We start from the raw sequence: 24605 nt of genomic DNA, 5'->3' as shown, positions 1-24605 counted from the left end.
CAATAACGGGATCATTATATCAACCTTTCAGAACATTTAAAGTTAGAACATCAGTAAAGAAATTTTGTAAAGATTGTTATTTAGTTAAAAGAAAAGGAAGAGTATACGTTTATTGCAAAGCTAATGGTAAACATAAACAAAGACAAGGTTAAAAACATTTTATTCATTCATGTATATATAATTTAAATTTTAATACAAGTTATTTTATTCATTATTTTGAAGTCTGGTTGTTGTTCTATTTTTATATGATTGATGTCCATTGAATGATGATAATCTCGACATCATTTGATTTTGATCTTGATATGAAATTTTGTTGGAAAGAGTTGAAATTATAGCATCTTGCCAGATTTTATTGACTTTACTTGAAATTTCTGGTTGTTTTTCTTGTATTGCAGGAGCATATTCTTCAAAAGTGTTTGCATTATTTGATTCTGTCCTATTTTTTTTACTTTTAACAACTTTGATCTCATTTTTGGAATTTTCAATTCTATCCAAACTTCCTGCTATTGGATTCAAGTTTCTCCTAACATTTAGGTATTCTCTATTAAGTCTTTCAAATTCTGTTCTTATTTGTATAGAATTTTGATGAGAATTCTGCACCATTAACAACAATCCGTTTATATTCGTGGTTGAATTATTATTTGAATTTGTCATATGACCATCTTGAGAAGAATTATCACCAGGAGTGACTGGAGTCATTGGACCAACACTCGATGGTAACACATGCAGCAGACCATATGAATTAGGATAATTATGAGAAAACATTAAATTATTTAATGATAAATTCGAAAAATTAGATTTTGTTGGGTCCATGTTTGTTACATCCATTAAAGAACTTTCCCTTTGTAACCATAATTTTTGTTGTGTTCTAGTTTCTATATTTTTTGGTTGAAATTGATCTGTATTGCTGTTATTGCTTCGTAAAAATTCATTGAAATTATTTGCCCCATTTTTCAAACTACCCGTTACTTTTGTTGGTTGTGGTTGTGTTTGAAGTTGTTTTGAAGTTGGCTTTTTTTGCATATATTGATTATTAGTTCTTTGTAAATTATTGAAAATAGTTTGATCAGGTTGATATGAGTTTTTTTGAATAGCATTTTGATTTGTAGTTACTGGTTTTGCTAAGTTTGACTCCATTGGATTTGCTTTGAACGAAATACCACTTGCAGATTCTGGTAATGGCTCAGTTGGATAATTTTTAGAACTCATTGGTTCTATTTTTCTTACTACCCCTGTTGATTGTGATAATAAAAGTGATCCCCCATATAAATTACTATTGAAATCCTCTGCAGAACTTTGAACTGATGATATTAAATCAGGTCGTTTCGGTTCTTCTTTATCAGTACTCTCCTCCAATACTTCAAGTTTTGGTTTTTCTTGTTCTGGTGTTGGATCTGGTAAGATTCTATTAATTTGTTCATATAAACTTGGAATATTTTGATCAGAATTCAGATGAGTAGTAGATATCGTTTCTTGACTATCAAATCTTTCAGGAACAGGAACATCTGGCGGTTCATCAACATCCTCAAATTCTCCATCATCATCATTTAAATTTATTACTGCTTTTCCTTTTCTTGCATTTGACTTTAAACCTACTGATGAAGTCAGACCGAATTGTTTTAATGATGTGTTGGATTTATTCGATTTCAAAGATTGATTCGATACTGTTTTGGTTAATGGTTGCAACCCCGCAATTTTTGTATATGATTTGTTATTTCTTTTCAATGCTGCTGCACTTTGTCTCCCTTTCATTAATCCATCTGTGGATTTTGATCTACTGAGGTTTGGTCTCGCTATATTTGTTGATGATGAAGATGACAATTTATTCGATAACTTATTGTGTGATAAAGATCTATTATGAGTCTTAAGTCTCGGTGGAGGATGAGTTTTCTTATTGCTATTGTTTGATATATTTGAAGTAGAAACTGATCTCACAGAATTTTGCAATGAAGGTCGTAGATTTGATGATGATTGATTTTTATCTCTACTTTTTGTTGAGTTTGATGAATCAGAATCTATTGATGGTGACCTTGAATGGTTCTCATTATGATTTGGTTCTTCTTCTGATATTATTGCAGTCATAATAATGGTATTATAATTGTGTGTATAATTAGTATAGAAATTTAAGCATTAATAATATTTAAATAATAATATAATAATAACATGTAACCGGATTTATAACTACTAAAACACGTGATTACATTGTGGATAAGAAATACCTTAATATTATCATAATCATCAAGGTGTTTTTATAAAAAATCATATATAAGCGTTGTGATGAACCATTACTTGAAAATATTACAAAGGTATTCATTGATTGCGCATTAAAAATCAGTATGTATATATCAAAAATGAAAAAAATCCTTCCCCTATATATAAAAGACTTTACATTTAAAATCAAATACGTTGTGAATCATTTAATTGGATATAAGTATCATGATATTGGTTTCGACTAAAATCTAACTTTATAAGAGATAATTGTTTCAAATATTTAACCTAGATGAGAATATCAGATTTTACTTGTATTGAATGTTAATTTGAGTATACATATTATGAAAAATAATGTGATACAACAGCTAATAGTAAGTTTTTGAATATTGATTAATTTTTGCAATAAGAACAATAAACCCATTAATTAAATTCGTGACTAGCGATAACGGTAGGATTACCTCTTATTAGTGACCCAGCAGATGCCAACTTTGGTCTGACTATTACAAAACCAGATTTAGTCTTCAATTTCATTAATTTACATTTCTTTATCTTAATTGGTATATCTTCAATTTTGTGAGTTCTAATACCATCCAAAGTAAGCTTTCTTTTGCAATCCCTGAAAGCAATATCATAAACAGATTCCGCATTTTCCATATAGCGATGAAATAACTTTTGGTCACATTTTCGCAATTTTTGATAATCACGTTGACTAATTATGGTCCTATTACCCCTTCTTACCTGTTGTTCACGAACTTTGAATAAACAATATCTAATTGGCTGTTTGTTGACATAAACTTTAGAGCCATTACCGGCATGAGTACTCAATTGTGATATGAAGTTCATGAAATCAAAACTTCCAGTTCCTATCAGATTTCTCCTTTCACTTCTGCCATCAGCTCGATTTAAGCCCTCGAGGATGGCAGAAGTTTCCATTTGGTTCAATTGATGAAACCAACTTAAATGACTTGTTGGTTTAACAGAAGTCTTATAATTCTTTTTGATATAAAATCTTGAAGTTGTGTATTTTTCAGCAAAGAATTTGGTGAACAACAATTTCCAGACTTTTGATATAATTGTGAAACTGAATACATTACAGTGTGTAATACCTGCTTCATCTAATACTTGGTTTACATCAATTTCGTCGACCTTCTCTGCTATATCTTCAGATTGAGATTCAGTATCTTTTTCTTTTTGAATAATATCATCATCTGAAGCATAATCATTTCCACTGGTATTAATTTCATCATCATCATCTGAAGCATAATCATTTCCACTGGTATTAATTTCATCATCATCATCTGAAGCATAATCATTTCCACTGCTATTAATTTCAACATCATCATCTGAAGCATAATCATTTCCACTGCTATTAATTTCATCATCATCATCTGAAGCATAATCATTTCCACTGCTATTAATTTCAACATCATCATCTGAAGCATTATCATTTCCACTGGTATTAATTTCAACATCATCATCTGAAGCATTATCATTTCCACTGCTATTAATTTCATCATCATCATCTGAAGCATTATCATTTCCACTGCTATTAATTTCATCATCATCATCTGAAGCATTATCATTTCCACTGCTATTAATGTCATCATCATCATCTGAAGCATTATCATTTCCACTGCTATTAATTTCATCATCATCATCTGAAGCATAATCATTTCCACTGGTATTAATTTCATCATCATCATCATCTGAAGCATAATCATTTCCACTGGTATTAATTGATGCATTAATTTCACCATCATCATCATCTGAAGCATAATCATTTCCACTGCTATTAATTTCATCATCATCATCTGAAGCATAATCATTTCCACTGGTATTAATTTCATCATCATCATCTGAAGCATTATCGTTTCCACTGGTATTAATTTCATCATCATCATCTGAAGCATTATCATTTTCACTACTGTCATATTCAAAGTCATTTTCTTTAAGCTTTCTGAATCTTTCAAGAACTTTTGACTCCAATCCTGGATGTTGAACGACTTTTTTAAGCACTCTCCAATCTTTTCCCACTTTTAAATTCAAATTAAGAAGTAACTTCTCGAGGTAAACACAATCAGCCAATTTAATTTGTGCAAAAATAATATATACCAAATCACCATTTCGATCAAATTTGAGACTCCCATCTCCTAGGAAAAATCCTAAGAGTTCCAAAAAACTGATGAACTTGGATTGGGAGTCCAACTTTAACAAATTTCTAATTTCTGTCACAATTTCTCTATTTCCATTTCCTTTGTAGCCATGATCAATAAAATGCTTTAATCTAATTCTGTCATGACCTTCATTTTTACTTCTTGGTGGAACAGCATTTACAAATGGACCGTAACTTGATCTTTTAATTGAAGTATTTTTTAGTTGATGTAAAACTTTTTGATCTACACCCAAGACTAAACCATCAAAATTCCTAATTTGCTTGAAACCAGTGGAAAATGTAATTCTACTAGCTAATTGATAAATAAGTGATTTAGATTTGTTGTTGTAGCAAGCTATTTTCTCTTTATCGAAATCAATTAGATCTATACTTTTCCAACCATTATGTTGCGTGAGCAACTCTGTATCTGTAGCAGAAACACCTTCATGATCCAGATCGTTGTTGAATACTCTATCTATTACCAATTTGTAATTGCGTGGATACTTGATTTTTGTTGACTGGTCTTTGAAAAACCATTTGGTTGGATCTTTATGCCGATATTTTTTGTAATTCAAATTAGCATATTTTGATAAATCTAATTTGTCCCTAATTTTAAACTTGAATTTTTTGATTCTTCTATTCTGAAAAAAATCTAATTGTTTAAACTCTTTATGATTACTCAGTTTCTTGCCACATGTATCAAAATCAAACTTAATGCTACGTTTATATAACTTGTATTGAAATTTGAAAGCAGCCATATTGTCTCTGTCTTCACTTGAACTGACTCTCACTTCATCATCAAATTTAATTGAATTTGCTTTTAAAAATTCTAATGAAACTTTGTCAATATTGTTACCACTTTCATTACCAACATCAACATCAATATCTAATTGACTCATTTCACCAGATAGATCAACTTCCTCTTCTTCATCTTCTATCCCATCTGAATCTAAACTTGAACTTGAATTTGAAACAAATAAGTCTTCATTAGCCATTATGTGGTCTTTGAAATTTTGGTTAAAGTTAATGATAATGAAAAATTTGTGAATAAATGAAAATTAATTAACTATATGAAATTATATAATAAAATACGGAAAATCATCAAGGTATTCATTATGAATTTAATAATCAATTGACGATTTTTGGTCGTCTAATTATACTTTCAAATCTGAAACATGGTGGAAACGCTGATTTTTAATATTTAAATTATTTTCACTTTTGAATTTGAACTATTGCTTCATGATTGTTTTGTCTATGTTTATACAATGAATCTGCATCTAATTAATAGGTATTGAGTTATTATATGTTTGTTTCAATTTGAATCACTCTCTTTGATTTACTCATGGTATCTAATAGTTTTGTCATTTTATAAAAACATGTATTTTGACTTGACCTTTGGTTTATCTCAATTATTAATTTTTTAATTTTTAATTTTTATTTTTTATTTTTTATTTTTTATTTCTTACTGAATAAATAATTTATTTTATTTTTGTGTTCTTATTTTATTAATTAGATCTATCGTATCGTATTTTAAAAGATGTATCTAATAATAATAATCAAATAATTTATATTACTTATTTACTTATAAACTACTTTAACAGACGATCTATATATATATATTACAATAATAATTATGTATTGATGATATTCTGAGTTTTATGTTTAAATTTGATCTAATACCTAATTACAAAATAATTAAAATTTGTAAAGTATTGAAAAAAAAAAAAAAAAAATTTGTCTACTTTTTCTTTTTCATTTTCATTCAACTTTGTTAATTTGGCAAATTTGACATAGATCTCCATTTTGTTTAACAAAGTCTAGATTTATTTCATATTTCATATTTCATATGTAATTATAATATTCCATAAAAACTTAAGACTTTATGAAATGAAATATTATAAAACTTTTTAAATTTTAAGTTTTAACTAGATTAAGTTTGCCAAGACTTATACATTTTTAATTAAACAAATACAAATTTANTTTTTTTTTTTTTTTTTTTTTTTTCTTTAAAAAATAATTATTGTCCTACCCCGTAAAATTTGAAATTTGTTTCAGATTAAATTAATGATCTTTCATTGTCAATACCAAATAAGGCAAATAATTACAAATTTCATAACGGTTGTCAAGAGGTGTTATGGTAGCAAAAATTGTTCATATGATTAATTAATTTCAAACAAAATTTTTAGAGATGCATGATTGATTATACAATTTTACATAATTTTTTAATATGTTACCAAATTGAGGTCCTTTCGGTCGATGTGAACAGTTTCAGCTTAGTGACATGGGACTGTCCTAGCCTTACTTAATTTTATAATAATATATTCAATAAATTATTATTATTTGTTAAACTTTAATTATATCAAAAAATTGTCACAATTTATGTATTTTACAATTAAAGTCAACCAAAAAATTTCAACAATATTATTCATAGATAATTCAAACTTTGTTATTTAAGTCTATTCACTGATACAAATTAAAGACTGTTTCTATCATGTTCAAGAAATTAAATTACTTAAATGGTGGTATATATGATGAAGCTAAAATTGTAACATCGATTGGTTTATTAAATTTATATGAAATTGAGGATGCTTTAAAAAAGAATATTAAATTTAAAGTATTAGCTTATAATTTAAAAACAGGAAAGTGTATTTTCAGAGATGCAGAATTTCATGCGATACATATACATGAATCACCGGTTTTAAGTATCAATGACAAAAAAAATTTACAGTTCAAATTGTTATTTGGACAACAAATCCTCAATAGAATTGGTGATGGGATTGATGATAAATCTGAAACCAAAGATTTATCCTTATTGAATAGCAGGTTTCATCCAATTTACTATAAATCTCAAAGTTTAAACGATGTGAATTGTCATAGATTACAAAGCCTCACCAATGGCTTAAATGATGATAGTATTGATTTTGTGGAGCTAAAAGAAGTTGCTAAAAATTTGGGTATCAATGATACTATAAAAGTATGTAATATTTTTGGATTACTAACCAAGTATGGTAGATTTGATAAGCAGGGTGTAATTTTCAACAAAAAAGTTTTAAAACACGCAAAAATAATTTTAGAGCTGGTACAAATTGAATATGTTAATAATGATAAAAAAGGTTTAATTATTCAAAGAACTAAATATGGGGAATTCATTGAAACTTTAAAAGACATTTTCAATATAAACTCAACAGTCGCTCCGTACAAAAAAGAAAGACAAATTCCTGATTTCATTTATAAGCTTGATAAAAACCATTTGAAAAGCTTTATAAAAGGTGTTGGTAGAGAACTTCCCACATATGATGGAGTTTTCAAAATTGTTACTTTTAATCAAGGTTTTGCTGAAAAAATTTTGATGCTAAACGTTATTGCCGGTAATTATTTTAAAATGAATTCCAGTTGTAATAGTTATGAATCCCAAGTTCATGGTTCGTTTTCAATAAATGCATTTCCAAAATTGTTAAAAGGTTCAATTTCCATTGATAAAAATAATTCAGGATTTTATTATTCATTAAAATTTCAATCAAAATTTCCAAAAATTAGAGAAGATGAAAACATGAGTGCAAATGATGGTGCTATTGAAGAAGATGAAAATATGAGTGCAAATGATGGTGTTAGTGAAAATAATAGTTTACAATTACAATTACAAGATCAAGAAGAAGAAGAAGAAGAAGAAGAAGAAGATGAAAACATGAGTGCAAATGATGGTGCTAGTGAAGAAGATGAAAATTTGAGTGCAAATGATGGTGTTAGTGAAAATAATAGTTTACAATTACAAGATCAAGAAGAAGAAGAAGAAGAAGAAGAAGAAGAGGAAGAAGAAGAAGATGATGATAATAGTGCAGTAGGTGATCCAATTGAAAATTCTGATTTAGACGAAGAAGAAGAAGAAGAAGAAGAAGAAGAAGAAGAAGAAGAAGAAGAAGAAGAAGAAGAAGAAGAAGAAGAAGAAGAAGAAGAAGAAGAAGAGGAAGAGGAAGAAGAAGAAGAAGAAGAGGAAGAAGAAGAAGAAGATCTTAGTGCAGTAGATGAAGAAAACGAAAATAATAGTTCAGACGATGAATCAAGTGATAATTCTGGTTTAGAAGATGAAGAAAGTGAAATCAGTAGTTCAGAAGATGAAGACAACGAGGAGAAATTTGATCATTTCATTTTTGTACCAACTCATTTTGAAACCAAGAAAAATATTACTCAACTTAATTATAGTCAGATTATTATAGCTAAAAGCTTAAGTTCAGATGATAATTAGTTAAATGAATTAATAAGCTAATTAATGAATGGAAAATTTTAGTTATTGTATACAATTGTAGTACATCTTGCTCTTTTATAGTTATTTTATACTAAAAATTAGTTATGTTATTGACATAATTCTAAGCTACCGTGAAAATTGCTTGCATCTTACAAAGTCTAGTGTGAACGTACTTTTTCTCCCTTTCATCTTGAGGTTCAAACTGTTTAAGATAGATGTGTATTCCTTTTTGTTGGTTGATGCTGCAAAAGTACCACTAATTTTACCATCAAATCCAAATCAAATCGACACTTGGGTTTATTTATTTGCTGAGTGCAAATTTCTTCATCATTTATATCAAATTTTAGTAGTAATCGATGTACTTGTTGCTCGTAGACAAATATTGATGCATTCTAATATCTCTTTTGTTGTGTAAACTTACTACCAATGACGAAGAAATGTCTTAAATCTGTAATTTGTAATACAATTTGTTGGAAAGTATTATTTTAGACTTCTCTAGAACAGTCTATGGTTATTTTAAATCAATCTCAAATGACTGCAAAATTAGTTTTAGCTACACAAAATTATTTTAGTTTTTGATTAAATTTTGATCATACATTTGTCAAATGATTCAAATACAGAATAACAATTTAGTTACTTCAATTCGTATTTTCTATATATGCTTGTTCTAACAGTTATATACTAGTATCTTCTTATATTTATTGCTTAGTCCTTTTCTTTTTCTACATACTTGGAAATGTCTCCATCTTTTCTGTATAATTTCAATGTTCTGCATATAATTTTGTTATAATATACATTTCCATATAGTTTAATATTTCATCATAATCAAATAGTTGCAGATTGGAATACATCTCATTTACAACATCGATTAATTAGTATAACCAAGATTCAATTAAATCCAGAGCAATTAAAGAAAGTTTATAAAATCAAATTAGATAAAAATGTGCTACTGATGATGCTCCACTAAAATTATTATCAAAATTACTGGATCAACTTTGTTGAGTTATTTAAACAATGCTGCATTGGATAAATTTATGATTGAAATTCCTTTCTGTTGTTGAACCAGCAGTAATAATTGGTGCAGCCGGTGTTTGTTTTGCAATTGTGACAGATAAAACAAAAGCAAGTATGTTACTTACAAGTGAATTAGTTAGAAAGGTGGGGACAATCTATTGAATTAAAAGTTATACTTTCACGATAACTTCATTTAAGTCATGCAGAATTTGATAACTTGGACTATGTACCAAGTAATAGAACTGCTGTAAACGAACTAGCTGAAAAAGCTAGAAGAAGTTTTTGGACCACATTTAGAAATTATTAGATTATTTTTAAGTGATTTGAAGCAACTTGAAATCAAAGTGATCAGTTATCAAATTATTTACAGATTTTGTTGAAGTTGGTTTGGAAAATTTGAAATTGCAACTGATCATCCATTTTCAAAATTAATTAGATTTGAATTGATAAAATTTTTACATGAATGTTACACATCAGTCAATATTAGAACCAATATAGTAAAATAATCACATTAATTATCAATGAAAATAATTATTACAGGAAAACCAGCTTATGCAACACATCAATACTGAGTGGATCAAGATATAGATAACACACAAACATAAAACATATAGTTTCTTTTTTGACGGCTGTAGTCATTAGAAATTTGAATTGAATAATAAAATAAATTAAATAATAAAATTAAACCAATTTTATGATTTAGGGTTCAAAATTGTATGTTACTGGTCATTTTTATTTACTTTCTTGCTCAACAAAATCCCAAATTGATATAAGCAATTTCTCAAGAGTTTACCCAGGCCACAGATGTTAACAAAAAAAAAACCAAACATGATTAGACAGTTTCAATCACCAATTGTATTATGTGGTCCATAATTTTCTTGGATCATATTTTTAAAGATTTTAAATTTGCGTGGATCTATAACCTTGTATAGTTTAGTTTATAATTTATTTTAAAATTAATAATATACATAATTTAAAATCTAATATACTCTACAAACTGAACTAATACTATACAATCATCAAAATGTAATAAAGAAATTCCACTATAACCCATAAAAAACCTTTATCTTCTTGGTCTTTTATATGTTAATATCTCAACATCATCTTCAATTTTTCTCTTTCTTTCTTTGAAGTTTTGACCTTTCCAAATATAAACATCAGTTTTTGTTGGGATTTGAGCTTCAGCGAATGTAATATTTGAGGTTTTTGATTGATAATTACTTGTTTGTATTTCAGCAGCTCTTAAAATCTCTTCTATATCATCTTCTTGCACTTTATGATCCTTGGCTACATTTATAATACCAGAATTATTCAAATCAATATCTTCTTTTTCACCATCTCCATTCTTATAAACAAATTTATTTAATTGTGCTTTCCTTGTAGCACTTTTTAGTAATTCAGTTTCTACTGAGTTCTCAGTTATTAATCTGAATACTTTAACTTGTTTTGTTTGACCAATTCGATGAGCTCTATCCATTGCTTGTAAATCAGCTTGTGGATTCCAATCTGAATCATATAATACAACTATATCTGCTGAAGTTAAATTTATACCTAAACCACCAGCTCTTGTTGTTAATAAAAATAAAAATTTGGATGAATTTGGATCATTATAATCATCAATTGCTTCAATACGATCTTCATATGAAGTTGAACCATCTATTCTACAATATTCATACTCCCTAAAATTGCAATAATCTTCTAAAATATCTAAAACTCTTGACATTTGTGAAAACATTAACACTCTTGAACCTTCATTTTTAAATTTTTTTAACATTTTATCCAATAAAATCATTTTACCACAATTATTAATTAAATGTTCATCAGTTGTGTATGGAGGACCTGGTTCTGCTCCATCAAATAAATAAGGATGATTACAACATTTTCGTAATTGCATACTTATATTTGTCAACCTTGTTTTCAAAGTATTATGATTGTTTGAATTGATTGTCTCATAATCTTTTTTTAATATTGCTTCATACAAGTTTTTTTGTAATGAAGTTAATTTGGTGAAAATTATTATTTCTTTTTTAGTTGGTAATGGTGTTGAGACTTTTTGTTTTGATCTTCTCAATAAAATGGGCTTTAACAATTCTATTGATTTTTGTAAAGGATCTGAATTTGTAACTTGATTATTAATCCACTTATTTAAGTCTTCCTTCTCATCAAATATATCTGGGATGATAAATCTTACTAATGACCATAATTCTTCGATATTATTCTGCAATGGAGTTCCACTAATTAATATTTTAGATTTTGATTGTAGAAGATTGATTTGGTTTCTTGTTATACTTTTTTCATTTTTTAGTCTATGAGCTTCGTCCAATATTGTGTAAGTGAATTGGATTGATGTCAAAAAATTTACATCTCTTAAAAAAATTTCATAAGATACTATAAGTACATCAAACTCATATTTTAAAATCTTCTCCATAATTTTTGCTCTCTCTTCTTTATTCCCTGTCAAAACAATGATTTTAAAATCTTGTAACCACTTATTGAATTCCAATTGCCAACTATTAACTACCGAAGTTGGAGCAATAACTAAATGAGGACCATCATTGTTCCCATTATATTTAAGATGACCCATAAACGCAATGGTTTGCAAGGTTTTGCCCAAACCCATTTCATCTCCTAATATACCAGATATATTATTATCATCTAAAGATACCATCCAATTCAAGCCATCAATTTGATAATCTTTCATCTCACCATTTATGAATATTGGAGTATCATCATATTTAAATAAGCTTTTTCTTTCAAGTTCAAAAGCTAATTTTTGTTGAATAGCTTTATCTTCATCTACTTCTTGTTCTTCATTTGTAGTGGCAGTTTTTGAATCTATGTTCTTAATGAAGGAAAGTACTTTTTTCAACTTCGGATTTGTTTTAGCTAACTCGGCAAGTATTAAACGCCATGTTTCATTGAAATTATATAAATGATGAATTTTGATGAAAAAATTCGTGAAAGTTTTGGAATTATTTGTATGGTCATTTGTAGTTGATGATGTTGTTGTTGATTTATTTCTAACTTTTGATGATGGTGCAGTTGAGGTTGAAGTTGATTTATTTCTAACTTTTGATGATGATGATGCAGTTGAGGTTGATGATGTTGATGTTGATTTATTTCTAACTTTTGATGATGGTGCAGTTGAGGTTGATGTTGATTTATTTCTAACTTTTGATGATGGTGCAGTTGAGGTTGTTGTTGATTTATTTCTAACTTTTGATGATGGTGCAGTTGAGGTTGAAGTTGATTTATTTCTAACTTTTGATGATGGTGCAGTTGAGGTTGAAGTTGATTTATTTCTAACTTTTGATGATGATGGTGCAGTTGAGGTTGATGAGGTTGTTGTTGATTTATTTCTAACTTTTGATGATGATGATGCAGTTGAGGTTGTTGTTGATTTATTTCTAACTTTTGATGATGGTGCAGTTGAGGTTGTTGTTGATTTATTTCTAACTTTTGATGATGGTGCAGTTGAGGTTGTTGTTGATTTATTTCTAACTTTTGATGATGATGATGCAGTTGAGGTTGTTGTTGATTTATTTCTAACTTTTGATGATGGTGCAGTTGAGGTTGTTGTTGATTTATTTCTAACTTTTGATGATGGTGCAGTTGAGGTTGATGTTGATTTATTTCTAACTTTTGATGATGGTGCAGTTGAGGTTGTTGTTGATTTATTTCTAACTTTTGATGATGGTGCAGTTGAGGTTGTTGTTGATTTATTTCTAACTTTTGATGATGGTGCAGTTGAGGTTGTTGTTGATTTATTTCTAACTTTTGATGATGGTGCAGTTGAGGTTGTTGTTGATTTATTTCTAACTTTTGATGATGGTGCAGTTGAGGTTGTTGTTGATTTATTTCTAACTTTTGATGATGGTGCAGTTGAGGTTGTTGTTGATTTATTTCTAACTTTTGATGATGGTGCAGTTGAGGTTGTTGTTGATTTATTTCTAACTTTTGATGATGGTGCAGTTGAGGTTGTTGTTGATTTATTTCTAACTTTTGATGATGGTGCAGTTGAGGTTGTTGTTGATTTATTTCTAACTTTTGATGATGGTGCAGTTGAGGTTGTTGTTGATTTATTTCTAACTTTTGATGATGGTGCAGTTGAGGTTGTTGTTGATTTATTTCTAACTTTTGATGATGGTGCAGTTGAGGTTGTTGTTGATTTATTTCTAACTTTTGATGATGGTGCAGTTGAGGTTGTTGTTGATTTATTTCTAACTTTTGATGATGGTGCAGTTGAGGTTGTTGTTGATTTATTTCTAACTTTTGATGATGGTGCAGTTGAGGTTGTTGTTGATTTATTTCTAACTTTTGATGATGGTGCAGTTGAGGTTGTTGTTGATTTATTTCTAACTTTTGATGATGGTGCAGTTGAGGTTGTTGTTGATTTATTTCTAACTTTTGATGATGGTGCAGTTGAGGTTGTTGTTGATTTATTTCTAACTTTTGATGATGATGATGCAGTTGAGGTTGTTGTTGATTTATTTCTAACTTTTGATGATGATGGTGCAGTTGAGGTTGATGATGATGTTGTTGATTTATTTCTAACTTTTGATGATGGTGCAGTTGAGGTTGATGATGTTGTTGTTGATTTATTTCTAACTTTTGATGATGGTGCAGTTGAGGTTGTTGTTGATTTATTTCTAACTTTTGATGATGATGGTGCAGTTGAGGTTGTTGTTGAATTACTTTTATCATGAATCGATTTATCTTGTTGTTGTTCGATGAATTGTGGTTTTTTGGTAGTTGAATAATTAATCGTAATAATATCTGAGGCTGAAACTGAATCTTTGTTAGATACTGATGCTTCTTGGAAAAGACTGATCATGCTTGATTCAGTGACTTTTCTAGGTGACATTCGGTGCAAAATGTGTAATCTGCATAAAGTAATTAACTTAAATAGTTAACGTAAATAATATGAATAAAAATAATTATATATAAGTAAAGTAACTTAAGGGACTAGCTGATTGATATTGATATATAATTGAAGATAATTTATTATTGAGGAAAAAATCTAATATTCATAATTTACTTAGTAGTTTGTTTAATACTTTTGGATTAATTTCAGACATATTTATAATATATAAAACTCGTCTATTTGAATTTTGCAACAACCCATATTTAATATTATCACACACAATTTGTAAAATTAATCAATAAAAATAATATAGTTTCTTGCAATTAATAATGAATTATTAGAAAGATCAACAAAAATATTTGCAATGCAAGCCGTATAATTTTACAAATTGGGTGATAATTTTACCAAAAAGAGCTTAAAAACAAGTCAAAAAAAAGTCTTTTAGCTGTTTAGTATGGTTGTCAAGCTTTCTTATTTTAGCTGGTTTGTTGTCAAGTTGTTGCAAATATTAAGTACTAAATTATTTGGTTGCAAAATATTGATTACAAAAAGGGAAAAAAAGTTAAAAATCATAATAAAGAAGTTACACAAAACTCTATTTTGTAATTATAATAAAATATTATTTAAGGTACACAATCAAATTTGAATTTTGAATGATCGTCGATTAACGTAATTGAAAGATAATTAGGACTAGCCACAAACTAGCATCAGCTACAAAGCATCATCAGTCATAACCCAAATTTTCTTACATATATCTCAAGTTGGATTTCATTCACCAACTTGTTAAATTGTAAAATACTACAAAATAAAAGTACAAAACTTCAAACATTAAAATTAGCACTTATTTGAAATTAGGAATAAATCAATTAAATTTTGAAAACCACGCAAAAACAAAAAACGTTTGACTAAAAAATTTATGAATTAATTTAGGTGAAAAAACTAAAATTATTCAATTATAAGCAAAAGATGTAATCTCTTCTTAATTAAGACAACATAATAGATCTACTTAGCATGCATTTTAAATTGAAACAGGATTAATCTGGACAAAAATATAATACAAGTTTCGCTTTTGATATTGCATTGAAAATGGTAACCTTGTACAAAAAAAAGAATACAATCACGTCTATTTACAATCTAAGACTTCAAAAAAAGTCATTTTTTATGCTTAAAGTCTTAAATTAAGTATGAATCAGAACCTGAAAAACAAAAAAAACTAAGAAAAATATAGCTATGCTCGTAGAAAAAAATTTGCTGCTCAGAAATTATACATAGTTTCACCAAGCTTTTGAACCGGACTATGTAGTTTGAAAACTTTAAGAGATCAACCTAATTGCCAACATATGCTCAACCAATTAATCTGAATAAATAATCCCGCAATAAGATTGACAGGAATACATTTATTATTAGTTTAGATAACTGAAAACAGGACGGTTTTTGAATGAAAACTATCAACGATTCTCTTCTCAAAAGTTATCGCTTGTGATTGAAAATTCCTTTCATGAAATTGCAATAACTAAGCACCATTGTAAGACTTCTGTCAGGTAAAAACTGTCACTAAATCTCCAGAACTTCTTATAAAAATTTTGTTATAACGATACAGCATTTAATCAAAAGTTTATGAACTACAAATATAGACAAAGTCCATTAACTCCAAATTGTACAACTAAAGATGGTAAATTGGCAAGAGTTTGTTATAATGACAATAACTGTTTCCTTAATTTCTTCTCAGATAACAATATCAATTGTGGGAACGGTCCAATGAAGTAGGGTTTTTTGGCAGTTTTAAACCTCTAACATACCAAAAAGATGGTTGCAAGTAAGTCTGAGGAAAATGCCAATGACTCAGATAATCCTTAGAAAAAGTTAGAAGAGAATTTTACTTCTTATACGTTGCTCGAAATTTTACAATTTTATTTTTATAGTTTTTTTATTTAATTTCGTGATTTTTTTATTCAAATATATACCCCGTATGCCTTATCTAAAAATTTGCTATTGTTGACTCATATTTGCCATTGGATTAAAAGTAGTTGGAGCATCATAATTTGGATCTTTTGACGGTATATAGACACTCGATTTTTCTCCTCTAAATCCACCATGATTATTTTGTGCTCCACCTCTACCTCTAAAATTTCCTCTCCCACCTCTGAAACCATTTCCTCTACCTCTGAAATGTCCTCTTCCTCGTCCACCTCTAAAATTTGATCCATCATATCCTTGTCCATTAGCTTGAGCTGCTGCTGCTTCTTGAGCCGCTTGACCTCCATGTTTACCTCTACCAAATTGTCTACCTTCTCTAAACCCAGGATCAAGATCTATTGATATATTATGACCATCTAAAACAGTTGATTGTAAATACTTCATTGCATTTAATGCACCGTCTTCAGTTCTATATATGACAAAACAAAATCCACAAGGTGTTAATTTATTTCTATCTAATCCCATTATGATTTTTTCAATTGGACCACATTTCATGAATAATTCATGAATTTGTTCTTCAGTAGTAAAATGTGATAGATTTCCAACATATACTGTTCGTGATGTCATAGCTCTTTCTAGTTCACCATAATTGTTTCTGGCTTTTCGTATTAGGTAAGCAGATGGTTTATCTAGTCTTTCAGCGGAGTTTCTAAATGTATTATCTAGTATATCCATGGTGAGAATTGTATTAATGATGTAGTATTAGTTGAAGCTATTGCTTGTCTAAGATTTGTTTTTCAATTGAATTAAAAATAGAAAAAAATAAAAATATTTTGAGGTCCATTAATGATATTCACTTATCGTCAATGTTAAGTTCATTGGGTTTCAAGACAGGAATCAGAGCTCAATATAATGTTCTGGATAATCCTACATTTGTATCTGAGCCATGGACAATATATCCTGCAAAACATAAAAGTGGAAGAATAGTTTCAGTATTTATATTTGATAAGACTAAATTCGAATCACAAGTTCAAAGAATAAATCAATCAACAAATCCAAAGAAAATTATTAAAGAATGTTATGAACTAATAAAGCTCGAAGTGAACCAATTAAGTAAATTGAAACATCCACAAGTTTTGACAATTTATGAAGTCCTAGAGGAAACTAAGACCAAATTTTTATTTGTTAGTGAATCAATTGGAAATAATTTAATTACAGCCGGTACACAAGATTCTTTATCAATTCAAAAGGGGTTATTACAATGCGCAAAAGGATTACAATTCTTACATAGCAACAACATCATACATTTAAATATCCAACCATCATCTATTTTTATCAACAATCAAGGTGATTGGAAATTAGCCGGATTCAAATTTTTACAAAATTTAAATGAAATATCCCCACAAGAAAGGGACTCATTTTTTATATCAAATTCAGCAGTACCATTTGCTAATCTAAATTTGAGTTTTACATCACCAGAGTTAATTGATTCAGGGAAATTAGAATTTACAACTGATGTCTGGTCATTTGGAATGTTGATATTTTTCTTATATAATCATGACTACCTTATTACTGCGGATAATTTACAAGAATATAAACAAGAGTTTAAAAAATTTGAAAGGAAATTTTATAATCATAGACCAGCCGAATTAAAATACATTTTGAAAGATGTTCCTGAAAAATTGTTTAACTTATTTCCTAAATTATTAGCAAGATATCCATATGATAGATTATCTTTAGATCAATTTATTGACTCTGATTATTTCAATGGTAGTATTATAAAAGCAATGTGGTTCATTGATGAGTTTTCAACAAAGACAATCAATGAAAAAATTGTATTCTTGAAAGGGTTACTTGAGGAAGATGCTGCTTTAATAAATGAATTTCCACAAGCTTTCAAGTCACTGAAATTATTGCCTTTGCTAATTGGTGTACTTATAAATGAGTTGACCGTATTAGATGAATCAGCGGTGATAGATCCAAATGTTGATGAATTAATCTGTTTATCATTAGAGATTATATTATTAATATCCAAATCATTATCTGCATTGACTTTCCAAGATAGAGTCTTCAATGTATTATTCAAAGACAATACTACATTTACCGAAAAAGTTTATGACGTAATATTTAAGGACGAAAAAGTCAAAAAGTTAAAGACTTTCACCAAATTAATAAATGCTTCAGTTAAAACAAGGTTAGTTTTAATAAAGAATTTGACAGTATTACAAGAAAAATCAAATGATAAACTTTTTATTGGATTTATCAAAAGCATACTAGATCTTGTGTTTACTTTATCATCAAAAGAACAAGATCAAAAGGATGTACAAATTATATTACAAGAAACATTTTTATCATACCTACCTAATTTTGTTGACAAGATAGAATTCCCATATATGAAAAATACATTATTCCCATTACTTTGTAAGATCTTCCAATCAACAACTGTGTATTCAACAAAATTAAAGATATTAGATACATTTGACGCATTCATTGATAAAAGAGTAATTGATAGAATCATAATAGAGGAACAATTATTACCCATAACTAAAACCATTAAAAATAAAGATCAAGATATTATTATTAAACTATTGACATTTTTTGAGAAAATCATTACAAGTGAACATATAAATTTAGATATGAAAACTTCAATAGAATTATTATTACCTCAATGTTATTTATTTGCATTCAATTGTGAATGTGATCAAAAAAAGTTTAAGAGTTTCATATCAATTATCAACAAGATACAAAAGCAATTAGTTGACAAAAAAGTTGAGCAATTACCAGCAGTTAGTCTATCATCGAATAATGGTACATCAAGCAATTTCGAATCATTATTACAATCACAAACTATAAAACAACCAGAAAAAGAGGAAGCTGCTCCAAAATCAAAAGTCATGCAACCAACATCTAAAATTATGCAACCAACAACTAAAATAATGCAACCATCAAAACCAAAACCAAAACCAAGAGTTCAATCACAAACAAAACCATTACAATTGAATTCCAACAAATCGTCATTAACATCGTCACCAACTCCATTATCATTTGGTGCAACAAATCAAAATTCTACACAAACCACAAATAACTTATTAAGTAATTTAAAAAGTACATTTGAGAAAAATGACTATAGTAATGAGGATGAATTTGATGACTTTCAACTGGCAAGCAATTCAAAGGCAAATGAGTCCTCAATTAATAGAATGAAGAATTTACCAATTACTCCAACTACAAATAATAATATTATGACAAATTATAAACTGACAAATGTAAATTATCCACCAGGTTTTAATACTGTATTATCACCAAAAGGTAGTCAATCAATTTTACAACCAAATTCAATGTTAAAACCAAATACTACTAGTACCAATAATACCAATAGTAATGGTATCAATTCAGACTTATTAGATTTACTTTAATTTATGGCTAATAGAAATGCATTTTTTATTTTTTTTCTGATTAATACAAACTTCTCGTAAAACTGTACATTTTAAGTCAAGTAGTAGCCGGCTTTAAATTGAATTTAAGACCGATAGTATGGTAGCATAATTTTGTGTGTAGTGTTAACCATTTGAGATTGATTGTTTTACTTGAAAATAATGAAAATTAAAGATAGTTGTCACCAGTCCTGTTAGGATAAAAGCCAATATTCGATAGTCTTGCAATTGGAAAGTGGATGGGTCGTAAATCATCTGACGGTAAAGCTGTTCCAATTGTTCGTATTTTATTATTGTAAATAGGTCTCCACAAAATTGTTTAATAATCAGATGATTTATAAACTACTTTTTTAAGTCCTCAATGCAGGGGGGTTTTCTCTCAATTCGTGACTTCAAATCACTCCACCATTCATTTGAGCCAAGATAATTAATAAAAGGAATATTTCAATGGACCAGTCGAAGCATCAAGCGATCAAATGTTATGATCTTTAGTCACTACTTAGTAAGAAGTGAACGATATAATTTACAGTTATTCAGAACAATTTGACAGTATTTTATATGTTAAGATTAGTCAAAATTACTTAATATGTCCACATCAATTCATATGATCTTTTATCAAACTGACTGTACCAATTTAAAAATATAACATTCAAGTGGTAGCCATCGAAGAATATAATATAAAGTATAAATTTTAAACCGATTCTCGCTTATTACTTAAAATTTATTTATCATTCATATGTCATCGTATAAATTTAAATTATCTATTATTAAAAAAATCTCATCGTATAGAAAAAAAAAAGTAAATAATTTCTTAAACGATATAAACAAAAAATAAAAAAAAAGTTTAAAATTCAATATGTATTATGCTTTTAAACGATTTACTTTATAAAAAAAAAAAAGAAACAATTTTGACAGATTAAACAGATCAAAATAGTGATTAATATGTAAAGATTGAACCAATTACTTTTATTAGGTACATTATCTGTATTGAAATTGTCAACATTGATTGACGAATAGGGTCAAGTCTAATAGTATACTTTGATCTTAATTAACCGATAATAATAAATAATAAATAATAATAATTTCGTTTATAAATAGAGCCCTTAATAAATTTTTCCACCTAAAACATTTGATTGTTTTTTTTTTTTTTTTTTTTTTTTTTTTTTTTTTTTTTTTTTTTTTTTTTTTTTTTTTTTTTTTTTTTTTTTTTTTTTTTTTTTTTTTTTTTTTTTTTTTTTTTTTTTTTTTTTTTTTTTTTTTTTTTTTTTTTTTTTTTTTTTTTTTTTTTTTTTTTTTTTTTTTTTTTTTTTTTTTTTTTTTTTTTTTTTTTTTTTTTTTTTTTTTTTTTTTTTTTTTTTTTTTTTTTTTTTTTTTTTTTTTTTTTTTTTTTTTTTTTTTTTTTTTTTTTTTTTTTTTTTTTTTTTTTTTTTTTTTTTTTTTTTTTTTTTTTTTTTTTTTTTTTTTTTTTTTTTTTTTTTTTTTTTTTTTTTTTTTTTTTTTTTTTTTTTTTTTTTTTTTTTTTTTTTTTTTTTTTTTTTTTTTTTTTTTTTTTTTTTTTTTTTTTTTTTTTTTTTTTTTTTTTTTTTTTTTTTTTTTTTTTTTTTTTTTTTTTTTTTTTTTTTTTTTTTTTTTTTTTTTTTTTTTTTTTTTTTTTTTTTTTTTTTTTTTTTTTTTTTTTTTTTTTTTTTTTTTTTTTTTTTTTTTTTTTTTTTTTTTTTTTTTTTTTTTTTTTTTTTTTTTTTTTTTTTTTTTTTTTTTTTTTTTTTTTTTTTTTTTTTTTTTTTTTTTTTTTTTTTTTTTTTTTTTTTTTTTTTTTTTTTTTTTTTTTTTTTTTTTTTTTTTTTTTTTTTTTTTTTTTTTTTTTTTTTTTTTTTTTTTTTTTTTTTTTTTTTTTTTTTTTTTTTTTTTTTTTTTTTTTTTTTTTTTTTTTTTTTTTTTTTTTTTTTTTTTTTTTTCAATTTTAATTAAAATAAATAAAAACGAATTTAAATAATTTTAAGTTCTTTTCTTTCTTTATTATTAAAAATCATACAACCTTTTAAAAGTTCATTTGATTTAAATACTCCTTGAATAATATTTATTCATTCATTTGATACCTTTTTTTTTATATTTATTTACTAGATCATATATTCATTTCATTTTTCAGACTAGGACATAGATTTTGTTTACCGTTTATTCCAGTATATACTTTATTTTTTTCATTGCTAAAAATCACAACTTCATTATAAACCACGTTCTTTACTAATTACAAAAATGGATATTGTATTGGAAGTTTGTGATTATTATTTGTTTGATAAATTATATTCAACAATTTTACCAAAAGATGGAACTATAGATCAATTTATAAAAAATTCACCAATAATAAATCAAATTTCATCTTCAATATCATTACCAAAATCTCCAATAATAAATAATTATCAAAATATATATAATGCTACAAGTTCTATTAACTTTAATACAACCGATATAAATGCTTCAAATTTATATACATATTTATTAACTAAAATTACAAATTATCAGAATAAATCAGATATTTATGGATTAAAACCAAATTTATTACCAGCTGGAGATTTCTTTGATGGGTCCTTACTAGCAAGATCAAATTTATTTAGAGAAGCTTTAAGTATACTTGTGGTTACTACACTTTTTGGTTGGATCTTATATTTTATCACAGCTTATTTAAGTTATGTATATGTTTTTGATAAAAAAATATTCAATCATCCAAGATATTTAAAAAATCAAATGTCATTGGAGATAGAAAGAGCAGTTACAGCAATACCTATAATGGTTGCTTTAACCAATCCTTTTTTTTTATTAGAATTAAATGGATATTCAAGATTATATATGAATATTAATGATTCAACTGGTGGTTGGAAATTTTTATTTGCACAAATTCCAATGTTTATTTTATTTACTGATTGTTTAATTTATTTTATTCATAGATGGTTACATTGGCCATCAGTTTATAAAAGATTACATAAACCTCATCATAAATGGATTGTTTGTACTCCATTTGCATCACATGCTTTCCATCCAGTTGATGGTTGGGCTCAAAGTTTACCTTATCATTTATATCCATTATTTTTCCCATTACATAAAGTATTATATTTATTTTTATTTACATTTGTTAATTTTTGGACTGTAATGATTCATGATGGTAATTATATGAGTAATGATCCTGTAGTAAATGGTACAGCATGTCATACTATACATCATTTATATTTTAATTATAATTATGGACAATTTACTACATTATGGGATAGAATTGGTAATTCTTATAGAAGACCTGATGATTCATTATTTGTTAAAAATAATGATGATGTAGATACTAAAAAAATATGGAAAAATCAAGTTGTACAAATGGAAGAAATTAGAAATGAATTAGAAGGAAAAGTTGATGATAGAGAATATATTGAAGATTAAATTATATGGGAATAATAGTTATTAAAGGACATTGACATTTTTATTTTTTTTTATTTAACGTTGAGAGACTAAAAGACAATTATTTATATATTATTATATATTATTCATACATTTTTTTTAATACATTTTTTTTTATTTCATTTTTGAACGTTATTGATATGTCTCTTTCTTGTGAATTATACAAAAGTGTAATAAACTAGAAAACTTATTCAAAGGTTCCCTGAACAGTTCAGCTCATTTTCCGGGAACTAATTCTTTTTTGAAAGTTGTTTTGCAAAGACCTAGTTCTAGGATTTAATAATCACTTGTATAATAATATATTTACTACTTTATTTAAGATTATATATCTTGCATAATATTCTTTTTTAGTACTTTTCTTTTAATTTGTTACCTATATTATATATGTCAATTCAATATAGGGCTAAGCTTGATTTCCGAAAGCTAATTGTAATTTGAATTTTGACTTCAACGACTTGTTTTTTTTGGGAGAGGTATTCCCCCCTTGTTTCAAATTTTAATATAATATTCGTAAAAAATATTATACTATGCGATATCACTTATTTACCAATAAAACAAATATAAAATAGCTTATCGAACCGATCAGTACATCAGAAAATCGCGAGAAAAAGTGGAATGAAGCTGTATGATGGATAAGGAGGCTGAAAATTTTAGAAATAATCTGATCAAATAATATATATTTATATACATTTGTTTAAGTTCTTTATATTTCATAGTAGGGAAAGAGCATTTTTTATGTAGTTTCTTTAATAGAAGACACTTAAAAGAATTGTTCAAAAGTTTGACTCAACGATTGACTTTTAGTAAGTTGAATAAAAAAAGGTTCACTTAATAAATGATTGATTTATAAAATCAAGATTCTCTATTCTGAATTATAATATTTCGTAAAACATTTACGAAAAGTTTATAATAATGTAACGTTACTTTAATTGTTTTCGATTGATCTTTTATAATCTTAAATTTGTTTCTTTACATTTTGATCTTAAAGATAGAAACTTTAGGTTGATGATCTGATAAGTAATTACCAGGATCAAATACGATCAAAATTTTGTCGAGGTTTTCTTAAAATAAATTCAGTATCGAAGTATATGCAAAATTTGGGATTTTTCAAGTTATAAAAATTTCACTATTAGTTAAATTCATAAAGACTAGATATAACGATTTTCGAAAATAATATAATTGCAAATAGTTATATAGAAAGTTTCGATGATTGAAACCCATCAACTTCACAAGATCTATTGCTTTCTTACATTGGTAAGTTTGATAAAATTACCATGGGCCGAAAGCTGTTGAAAAGACCATCATTTGAAAGGCATAATTTTTGAAGAT

At 26.7% G+C, this 24605-nt stretch overlaps 7 protein-coding genes across 7 annotated transcripts; 3 read left to right on the top strand and 4 right to left on the bottom strand. All coding sequences in view use genetic code 12, as the record gives it.

Moving 5' to 3' along the window:
• Positions 1–204: 204 nt before the first annotated feature.
• TCO89 (Tco89p) lies at positions 205–2082 on the bottom strand (the record flags this gene model as incomplete). The annotated part of the gene is made up of 1 exon (XM_051763470.1): positions 205–2082. One exon carries the CDS (start codon positions 2080–2082, stop codon positions 205–207), a length of 1878 nt encoding a protein of 625 aa, XP_051620307.1.
• Positions 2083–2631: 549 nt separating this feature from the next.
• KGF54_002936 (uncharacterized protein) lies at positions 2632–5358 on the bottom strand (the record flags this gene model as incomplete). The annotated part of the gene is made up of 1 exon (XM_051763469.1): positions 2632–5358. One exon carries the CDS (start codon positions 5356–5358, stop codon positions 2632–2634), a length of 2727 nt encoding a protein of 908 aa, XP_051620306.1.
• A 1496-nt stretch (positions 5359–6854) lies between these two features.
• Positions 6855–8606, top strand: KGF54_002935 (uncharacterized protein; the record flags this gene model as incomplete). The annotated part of the gene is made up of 1 exon (XM_051763468.1): positions 6855–8606. The coding sequence occupies one exon, from the start codon at positions 6855–6857 to the stop codon at positions 8604–8606; it is 1752 nt and encodes a 583-aa protein (XP_051620305.1).
• A 2077-nt stretch (positions 8607–10683) lies between these two features.
• Positions 10684–14484, bottom strand: KGF54_002934 (uncharacterized protein; the record flags this gene model as incomplete). Its single annotated transcript, XM_051763467.1, has 1 exon — positions 10684–14484. One exon carries the CDS (start codon positions 14482–14484, stop codon positions 10684–10686), a length of 3801 nt encoding a protein of 1266 aa, XP_051620304.1.
• Positions 14485–16473: 1989 nt separating this feature from the next.
• On the bottom strand, positions 16474–17136 carry KGF54_002933 (uncharacterized protein; the record flags this gene model as incomplete). Its single annotated transcript, XM_051763466.1, has 1 exon — positions 16474–17136. One exon carries the CDS (start codon positions 17134–17136, stop codon positions 16474–16476), a length of 663 nt encoding a protein of 220 aa, XP_051620303.1.
• Positions 17137–17267: 131 nt separating this feature from the next.
• Positions 17268–19817, top strand: KGF54_002932 (uncharacterized protein; the record flags this gene model as incomplete). Its single annotated transcript, XM_051763465.1, has 1 exon — positions 17268–19817. One exon carries the CDS (start codon positions 17268–17270, stop codon positions 19815–19817), a length of 2550 nt encoding a protein of 849 aa, XP_051620302.1.
• Positions 19818–22088: 2271 nt separating this feature from the next.
• ERG3 (C-5 sterol desaturase) lies at positions 22089–23258 on the top strand (the record flags this gene model as incomplete). Its single annotated transcript, XM_051763464.1, has 1 exon — positions 22089–23258. The coding sequence occupies one exon, from the start codon at positions 22089–22091 to the stop codon at positions 23256–23258; it is 1170 nt and encodes a 389-aa protein (XP_051620301.1).
• Between the last annotated feature and the right edge of the window lie 1347 nt (positions 23259–24605).

The sequence above is a fragment of the Candida jiufengensis genome (assembly GCF_024610255.1).
Source record: "Candida jiufengensis strain CBS 10846 chromosome Unknown scaffold3, whole genome shotgun sequence".
Classification (NCBI taxonomy): Eukaryota; Fungi; Ascomycota; class Pichiomycetes; order Serinales; family Debaryomycetaceae; genus Lodderomyces; species Lodderomyces jiufengensis.
Note: the sequence above shows the minus strand (reverse complement) of the source record. Positions and strands in the feature narration are given on the sequence as shown.